The following is a 9,411-nucleotide window of genomic DNA, read 5'->3' as shown; positions in this document are numbered from 1 at the left end:
GGGGTGTTCATCACACACTGACACCGTCTCCACAGGTTCATCAACAGTCCAGAGCAGAGGATCAGTCTGGAGGATCTGAAGAGCTTCCTCCTGGACTCTCAGAAGGTCTGTAGGCGGTCTGTAGACCTACTTCAGTCACTGTTTCTGTCTCTTTGAAGTTTGGTCTGGTCAGTTCTGCGTCTGTTTGTGAATTCAGGAAATGTGGGCAACAGACAACAACCAGGTCCAGGAGTTCATGTTTGGGTATTTGAAGGATCCTCTGAGAGAAGTGGAGCAGCCGTACTTTCACCTTGACGAGGTTCACACACACACACTCACAGAGACACACACACACACACTCACAGAGACACACACACACACACACACACACACACACCCAGGTGACAGTTGTGTCTGTGTCTCCTGTCCAGTTCCTCACCTATCTGTTCTCCAGAGAGAACACCATCTGGGACTCCTCCCTGGACAAAGTCTGTCCTGAGAACATGAACCACCCTCTGTCCCACTACTGGATCTCCTCTTCACACAACACGTAAGACGCTGGCTACAGCAGGAACCACCACCTGCTGGTCTGTGTCTGTGTCGACGTAACTGTTGTTGTTATTTTCAGCTACCTGACAGGAGACCAGTTCTCCAGTGAGTCCTCTCTGGAGGCCTACGCTCGCTGCCTGAGGATGGGCTGTCGCTGTATCGAATGTAGGTAAACCTGTCTGTCAGCTGGTCAACTGACGACACTGACGGCACCGACGACACTGACGGTACTGACAACACTGACGGCACCGACGACACTGACGTGTGGACGGGGTTCCTCTGACCGCCTGTGTCTCTGTCTCAGTGGACTGCTGGGACGGTCCTGATGGGATGCCCGTCATCTACCACGGTCACACACTCACAACTAAAATCAAGTTCTGTGACGTCCTGACAACCATCAAAGAGCACGCCTTCGTCACGTCTGAGTGAGTCTTCATCTGCACACTGTGGTTTGGAACACCAACACAGGAACACATTTGTTCTACAAAGAACGGTTCTTTATACAAATGGACACAGCACCCCCTGGTGTCCAAGACATTCATATTTACTGTAAACAAATTAAAGTCTGGAGACGAGTGCAGCACAAATGTAAATTGAACCTTCAGACGCCCCCTGGAGGTGAGGCCGAGTACTGCCTGCCTCCCCTGCTGACGCTTCTCTGCTCTTTCTAGTCCGATCAGCAGCAACAATTCTCTCCCACAGACATTACAGACATGACACAGACTGTAGAGAGTCACGATGTAGAACAGAGATTTTTGTAAAGTTCTTATTGGTGATATGATCTGAGGAACAGAAACGGACACGCGTCATGTGACCCAGTTTGTACTGGATCGTCAGTCAGATGTGAGTCACAGCTCTGCGCTGCCTCACCCGGGATTTGATCACCAAATACTTAAAGTCATCGACTTTTACTTAATAAAATGTCAAAAATGTCAAAAATCATAGTGAAAAAATCCATCTTTAATTCAGATCAATGGAAAATATGAATATTTATTTGATGCACTTTTTTATCATGATGGTCCCTGACCACACGTCACTGGTTGTGACCCACTGTTAAACCCAGACGTCAGGTCCTACGTAGGCTGAGAGACGTTCACTGTCCCTCCTCACGGTCCACTCCAACTCCTCCGACACAGCTGGTCTCCACAGACGTTCTTCTTCTGCCCTGGGTGTCTTCATCTAGAGCAGGTCACGACCTGACCTGACCCCAAACTAACACCAGAACTCTAATGCCCCCCCCCCAGCTTCCCCATCATCCTGTCCATCGAGGACCACTGCAGCATTGTGCAGCAGAGGAACATGGCCACCTACTTTAAGAAGGTGTTTGGAGACATGCTGCTGACCAAAGCAGTGGACATGGCTGCGGACGGGCTGCCCTCCCCCAACCAGCTGAAGAGGAAAATTCTCATCAAGGTCAGATCTTTGTTGAAGTTGTGTATCTGACCACAGTGTATCTGCACCTCCTCTTCCTCTGACCTTCTTCTTCGTCTGCAGCATAAGAAACTGGCAGAAGGCAGCGCCTACGAGGAGGTGTCCACCTCCACCCCCTACTCTGAGAACGACATCAGCAACTCCATCAAAAACGGCATCCTGTTCCTGGAAGATCCCATCAACCATGTAAGAATCACGAGACCCCTCTGACAGGGTGGGGGTGGGGGTTGGGGGGGCAACAGTCTGACCAACGTTTGACCTCTAGGTCCGTTTCTCCTCCGTTTGTTCGATGAGGTCACCTGTTCTTTCTCCCCGTCCCTCCCCAGGAGTGGTATCCGCATTTCTTCGTCCTGACCAGCAGTAAGATCTACTACTCTGAGGAGACGTCCAGTAACCAGGGCAACGATGATGAGGAGGAGCACAGGGAGGTGGGCCTCTGTCAGACAAATGTTCCCAAACAAACACAATGCACAGGAAAGACGGAGCTTCCTGTTGACTCCCGTCTTGTTCTGGGGGCGGAGTTAAAGCGTTAATGTGTTTAACAAAGATGGCTCACATGTCCCTGTCTCCTGAACTCCCAGGTGTCCAACGGTATGGACCAGCACATCACAGAGAAATGGTTCCATGGAAAGCTGGGGGCGGGGAGGGACGGACGGCAGATAGCCGAGCGGCTGCTGTCCGAGTACTGCCTGGAGACCGGAGCGCCGGACGGTTCCTTCCTGGTCAGAGAGAGTGAGACCTTCGTGGGAGATTACACACTGTCATTCTGGTAAAAGCCAGCAGGTGGCGCGGCGCTATAATCACAGAGAATGAGCTTTTTATTCATTTCGATCAACTATATTAACGTGATGTGACCCAAAGGGGTCAGTGTTGAGCCCAAAATGTTTCATTTGATCTTTGTAAAATCAGTAAATGATCAGGTTTTCATTCAATCAGGGTCACTGTACGACCGTACCACTGTACGACTGTACCACTGTACGACCGTGCCACTGTACGACTGTACCACTGTACGGCCGTGCCACTGTACGACCGTACCACTGTGCCAGTGTACGACCGTACCACTGTACGACCGTACCACTGTACGGCCGTACCACTGTATCACTGTGCTACTGTACGACCGTACCACTGTACGACCGTACCACTGTACGGCCGTACCACTGTATCACTGTGCTACTGTACGACCGTACCACTGTACGACTGTACCACTGTACGACCGTACCACTGTACGACTGTACCACTGTACGACCGTACCACTGTACGGCCGTACCACTGTACGACCGGTCCACTGTGCCACTGTACGACCGTGCCACTGTACGACTGTACCACTGTACGGCCGTGCCACTGTACGACCGTGCCACTGTACGACTGTACCACTGTACGGCCGTGCCACTGTACGACCGTACCACTGTGCCAGTGTACGACCGTACCACTGTACGACCGTACCTCTGTACAACCGTACCACTGTACGACCGTACCACTGTACGACCGTACCACTGTACGACTGTACCACTGTACGACCGTGCCACTGTACCACTGTACGACCGTGCCACTGTACGACTGTACCACTGTACGACCGTACCACTGTACGACCGTACCTCTGTACAACCGTACCACTGTACGACCGTACCACTGTATCACTGTGCTACTGTACGACCGTACCACTGTACGACCGTGCCACTGTACCACTGTACGACCGTGCCACTGTACCACTGTACGACCGTGCCACTGTACGACTGTACCACTGTACGGCCGTGCCACTGTACGACCGTACCACTGTGCCACTGTACGACCGTACCACTGTACCACTGTACGACCGTGCCACTGTACGACTGTACCACTGTACGGCCGTGCCACTGTACGACCGTGCCACTGTGCCACTGTACGACCGTACCACTGTACCACTGTACTACTGTACGACCGTACCACTGTACCACTGTACGACCGTACCACTGTACGGCCGTACCACTGTATCACTGTGCTACTGTACGACCGTACCACTGTACGACCGTACCACTGTGCCAGTGTACGACCGTACCACTGTACGACCGTGCCACTGTACGACTGTACCACTGTACGACCGTACCACTGTACGGCCGTACCACTGTATCACTGTGCTACTGTACGACCGTACCACTGTACGACCGTGCCACTGTACGACTGTACCACTGTACGGCCGTGCCACTGTACGACCGTACCACTGTGCCACTGTACGACCGTGCCACTGTACGACCGTACCACTGTGCCAGTGTACGACCGTACCACTGTACGACCGTACCACTGTGCCAGTGTACGACCGTACCACTGTACGACCGTACCTCTGTACAACCGTACCACTGTACGGCCATACCACTGTACGACCGTACCTCTGTACAACCGTACCACTGTACGACCGTACCACTGTATCACTGTGCTACTGTACGACCGTACCACTGTACGACTGTACCACTGTACGACCGTACCACTGTACAACTGTACCACTGTACGACCGTACCACTGTACGACTGTACGACCGTGCCACTGTACGACCGTACCACTGTAGGACCGTACCACTGTACGACCGTACCACTGTACGGCCGTACCACTGTATCACTGTGCTACTGTACGACCGTACCACTGTACGACCGTACAAGTCCAGCAGCACTGACCTAATAATAAACACAGCAGAAAAGGATCAGAAATCACTTTCCTGGTCTGTCGTGTTGAGGTTTGTGGAAACGTCTGCTGGACGTGACTGACGTCACACCCGGTGTCACTGACGTGTCCACACACAGACGGAAATGCTTTATAGAACTACATATTTGAAATACACTTCAATCAATCAACGGATCAGAACCAGAATCATTTTGCTCTGGTCCTGTACATCCTGGTCCAGTTTTTCTCCTTCATCCACAGGCGTTCAGGACGGGTCCAACACTGCCGCATCCACTCTCGTCAGGAAGCAGGAAGTCCAAAGTTCTACCTGACTGACAACCTGGTGTTTGACACGCTCTTTGCCCTGATCACCCACTACCAGCAGGTGGCGCTGCGCTGCAATGAGTTTGAGATGAAGTTGACGGAGCCGGTGCCTCAGACCAACGCTCACGAGAGCAAAGAGTGAGTCCTGGTCCAGAGTGTCTTCCAGCTCCACCTGACGCTCTTNNNCCTCACAATACCAAAGAGTGAGTCCTGTTCCAGAGTGTCTTCCAGCTCCCCCTTACGCTCTTCATCCATGTGCTTCCTGTGCTTCTCGTCCCAGGTGGTACCACGCCAACCTGTCCAGGAGCCAGGCTGAGAACATGCTGATGAGGGTTCCTCGGGACGGAGCCTTCCTGGTCAGGAAACGAGCAGAGCCCAACTCCTTCGCCATTTCCTTCAGGTGAGTCGGCGCTGGTACTGATGTGGACCTGCACTCGTGATGACTCGCCCATGTCACCGATGTTCTGGGCCTCTCTGCAGGGCTGAGGGGAAAATCAAGCACTGCCGTGTGCAGCAGGAGGGCCAAACCGTGGTGCTGGGCACCTCGGAGTTCGACAGCCTGGTGGACCTCATCAGCTACTACGAGAAACACCCCGTGTACCGCAAGATGAAGCTGCGCTACCCAATCAATGAAGACACACTGGATAAGATCGGCACCGCGGTGAGTACTGCTGTTCAGAGCCACGGCTTTGACCACACACGCACAGAAGAGTCTGACGGTCACAGCCAATCACTGAAGACTTGTTCACTCTGCGCTGACCACAGGTGTGAATGTGGGGGGGGGGGGGGGGGGGGAGGTGCATTCTAACATCAAAGAAATGTAAAAGTGTGAATTCTTCTGACAGGAGCCGGACTACGGGTCGCTGTACGAGGGCAGGAACCCAGGCTTCTACGTGGAGGCCAATCAAATGCCCACGTTCAAGGTTGGACTGGATGTTTGAGAGCTGAGTGCTGCGGAGGCGGAGCACAGAGGGTGGGGGTCACACGGCGTCTTCTTTGTTTTTCAGTGCACAGTCAGAGCCATGTACGAGTACAAGGCCCAGAGAGACGACGAGCTCTCCTTCACCAAAAACACCGTCATCTCCAACGTGGACAAACAGGAAGGAGGGTGGTGAGTCCAGAGCAGCAGTGATCAGTAATCAATAATCAGTGATCAATGTACTGTGAAACAGAAGAAGAAGAAGAAGAAGAAAGAGTCATCATCACTTCTGTGTCTCAGGTGGAAGGGCGACTGTGGAGGAAAGAAGCAGCTGTGGTTTCCTGCCAACTACGTGGAGGAGATCAGTCCGTCAGCAGCCGAGCCTGACAGAACTGTGAGAGACACACACACACACACACACACACACACTCTTCTCCTGAATCTGGATAAATAGTCCAAATTGCCATCATGACACACTGAGCTTTTCCACTCCAGTCCACTAGGTGGTGGTAATAGATATAGTATGTAATGGTCTGATCTAAACCCAAAAAAATAGTTACATGGAGGGCAACTGGACGGAGTAGAAGTCAAGAAACCCACTCTGTCCAGTTGGTACTGGTGTTACTGGTGTTACTGGTGTTACTTCATGTGACTCAGCTACTGTAAATAAACACTCTCTGAAAATGGAACACAAATAAAAACACTTGAACTGTAAAGAGAGTAAAAGTCAATGTTGTTATCTTTAATGTGCTGCTGTCGTTGTTGTTGCTGCTGTCATCGTTGTTGTCGTTGACGTTGCTGCTGTCATCGTTGTTGTCGTTGACGTTGCTGCTGTCATCGTTGTTGTCGTTGACGTGGCTGCTGTCATCGTTGTTGTCGTTGTTGCACCATCACCCACTCATCTTCATATCTGCGTTTTCTCTGTGGATCTTCATTGTTGTAACATCTGTTGTAATTCTCCTTTGTGTCCAGCAGGAGATGACAGAGAACAGTCCTCTTGGTGATTTGCTGAGAGGAAGCGTGGACGTGTCTTCCTGTCAGATTGGTGAGATGCCTCTTCACTTCCTGTTCGTTAATGAGTATTTATCAGTTTTTCTTTAATAATGCCTCTGCTGCCCCCTGGTGTGGGGTACTTGGACTTTGGGTTCTTTGGATGTAGAAGAACTTGATGACCTCCATGACCTCTAACCCTTGACTCCCCTTTGTGTTCTGAGCAGTTGTGCGTCCTGATGGAAAAGGCAGTCGCCCACATGTCTTCTCCCTGGTCCCCAACGCCTCCATGAGGAAGGGTCCCGTGCTGGACGTGGCCGCCAGCAGCCTAGAAGAGCTGAATGAGTGGATGTTCAAGATCCGTGAGGTGGCCGTGACCTCCGAGGCCAAGGTAGCACCGTTCAGACCGTGGTGAATGGGGGGGGGGTTGTATTTGCAGTAATAAAATGTCTGTGTGTACAGTTGGAGGAAGGAAAGATGATGGAGAGGAGGAAGAAGATCGCTCTGGAACTGTCTGACCTGGTCATCTACTGCAGACCGGTGCCCTTTGATGAAGACAGTATGGGTCGCTCTCACACACACACACACACATTAAGCAGAGGTTACTGACCGAAAGGCCTGGACTGGTGCTGACCCGTGGGTCACTTCTCACACCTGTGTTTAAGTCCTGTCAAAATAAAAGTCTTTGTAGAGAAACGGTTCCATCACCACAGATGTCCACTGTTGGACTCACTTTGACCTTGGCAACCTTTGTGACCATTTGTCCAGATGTCGGACCAGAGAACAGATGTCACGTCATTGTAGTACTGGGTACTGTTTTAGCTCTGGTCAGCGGCGTTGTCCCTCTGTCCCCGTAGAGATCGGTACCGAGCGGGCCTGTTTCCGGGACATGTCCTCGTTCCCGGAGACTAAAGCAGAGAAGTACGTCAACAAGGTGAAGGGGAAGAAGTTCCTGCAGTACAACCGACTGCAGCTGTCCAGGATCTACCCCCGGGGTCAGAGACTGGACTCCTCCAACTACGACCCCCTCCCCATGTGGCTGTGCGGCTCACAGCTGGTGGCACTCAACTTCCAGACCGCAGGTACGACGCCACTGTTTTCAACTGTCTTTTTTGAGCAAAGACACTGCGGTGTTGACCTCTGACCTTCCTCCTTCTGTCTGAAGACAAGCCCATGCAGATGAACCAGGCTCTGTTCATGTTGAACGGACGCAGCGGCTACGTCCTCCAGCCCCCCATCATGAGGGACGACAGCTTTGACCCGTTTGACAAACACACGCTGCGAGGCCTTGAAGAAGTCACTGTGATCATAGAAGTATGGGAGGGGGGGGGGGACTTTGTCACGGTTTAATGTTTGTCAACATTTAAACCACGATGTCAACCTTGACCTTTGACCTTTGACCCTGTCTGCCTTCACTTCTCAACGGTGTCTTTTTCTTCCCCTGAAGGTTCTGGGGGCGCGGCACTTACCCAAGCACGGCCGTGGCATTGTGTGTCCGCTGATTGAGATTGAAGTGTGTGGAGCTGAGTACGACAGCGGCAAACAGAAGACGGACTCTGAAGGTGACGGTCCAGACCTGGACATCAGTGTGTGTGTGTGTTTCTCTCTCTTTGACCTCGTTTCTTCTCACCTGCAGCCGACAACGGTTTGAATCCCACGTGGCCTCGGAAGCCGTTCCAGTTCACGGTCTGTAACTCGCCCTTCGCCTTCCTCCGCTTTGTCGTCTACGAGATCGACATGTTCAACGACCAGAACTTCTTGGCCCAGGCCACGTTCCCCATTTATGGAATGAAGACAGGTGAGACAGGAGCTCCTGAGTGGACATCGCTGTGAATCGGTACTAGAGTGACACCGACTGTTCTCTCCTCAGGGTACCGATCCGTACCTCTGAAGAACAGCTTCAATGAAGACTTGGAGTTGTCTTCACTCCTGGTCCACATGGAGATCATCAGAGGCAGGGTGAGCACGCACACACACACAGACACACACACACACACAGACACACACACACACACAGTCTTGTAGTTGTGTTATTTCAGATCCAGGTGGTCAGAAGACCTGACCACACCACCTTCTCAGCAGCCACTGGTTGAGTCCACCGTGAGGGCAGCAGCGTGAGTGTCGGTGTGGAACTGTTCTCCTGAATGTTCTGACCCATCTGCTCCTCTCGGTTCTCTCAGGGGGAGAACGGAGAACTCCTCAGTCCCTTTCTTGCGGTGGGGGCCACATCGGTCCACGCGGGGGATTTGAGCTCAGGTTCCTCCACGTCCTCCGCCGTGGCCACTCTGCCCCAGCTGCCCCCCCAGGCCGTGACCTACAGGGGGGCGGAGGGAACCTTCGAGCCGCGGTACCAGTCTCCCATGGACGACTTCAGGGTCTCCCAGGAGATGCTGCTGGACCACATGGATCCACAGAACAGCCGGTAAGAGCGGCTGCAGTAGAACCCACAGAAGGTTCTGGACCAGGTTCTGGACATGAGTCCTGTCTTTGTGTCCTGTGTCTCCAGGCTGCTGCAGAGGACCAGAGTGGGCGGAGAGAACCGTGTCTAGGTCACAGCCAATCAGGATGGATATCTGTTGCAGACTGCC

The 9,411-nt window shown here is 52.6% G+C and overlaps 1 protein-coding gene across 1 annotated transcript in view; it reads left to right on the top strand.

Annotated features, from left to right (window-relative positions):
* plcg1 (phospholipase C, gamma 1) overlaps positions 1-9,411 on the top strand; it is a 15,590-nt gene extending 6,179 nt beyond the window's left edge. Inside the window, exons 9-33 of the mRNA XM_025059164.1 lie at positions 36-105; positions 197-298; positions 411-529; positions 608-693; positions 833-953; positions 1,773-1,941; positions 2,023-2,145; positions 2,286-2,387; positions 2,541-2,728; positions 4,852-5,052; positions 5,195-5,314; positions 5,395-5,575; positions 5,760-5,837; positions 5,922-6,025; positions 6,134-6,227; positions 6,809-6,878; positions 7,051-7,214; positions 7,286-7,382; positions 7,681-7,905; positions 7,989-8,137; positions 8,271-8,385; positions 8,460-8,621; positions 8,694-8,782; positions 9,004-9,245; positions 9,330-9,411. Of these exons, the coding sequence (XP_024914932.1) occupies positions 36-105; positions 197-298; positions 411-529; positions 608-693; positions 833-953; positions 1,773-1,941; positions 2,023-2,145; positions 2,286-2,387; positions 2,541-2,728; positions 4,852-5,052; positions 5,195-5,314; positions 5,395-5,575; positions 5,760-5,837; positions 5,922-6,025; positions 6,134-6,227; positions 6,809-6,878; positions 7,051-7,214; positions 7,286-7,382; positions 7,681-7,905; positions 7,989-8,137; positions 8,271-8,385; positions 8,460-8,621; positions 8,694-8,782; positions 9,004-9,245; positions 9,330-9,372 (3,214 nt within the window). The 3' untranslated portion in view covers positions 9,373-9,411. The remainder of the gene's footprint in view (positions 1-35; positions 106-196; positions 299-410; positions 530-607; positions 694-832; positions 954-1,772; positions 1,942-2,022; positions 2,146-2,285; positions 2,388-2,540; positions 2,729-4,851; positions 5,053-5,194; positions 5,315-5,394; positions 5,576-5,759; positions 5,838-5,921; positions 6,026-6,133; positions 6,228-6,808; positions 6,879-7,050; positions 7,215-7,285; positions 7,383-7,680; positions 7,906-7,988; positions 8,138-8,270; positions 8,386-8,459; positions 8,622-8,693; positions 8,783-9,003; positions 9,246-9,329) is intronic.

Source organism: Cynoglossus semilaevis, chromosome 10 (genome assembly GCF_000523025.1).
Source record: "Cynoglossus semilaevis isolate Cse_v1.0 chromosome 10, Cse_v1.0, whole genome shotgun sequence".
NCBI classification, from domain to species: domain Eukaryota; kingdom Metazoa; phylum Chordata; class Actinopteri; order Pleuronectiformes; family Cynoglossidae; genus Cynoglossus; species Cynoglossus semilaevis.
Note: the sequence above shows the minus strand (reverse complement) of the source record. Positions and strands in the feature narration are given on the sequence as shown.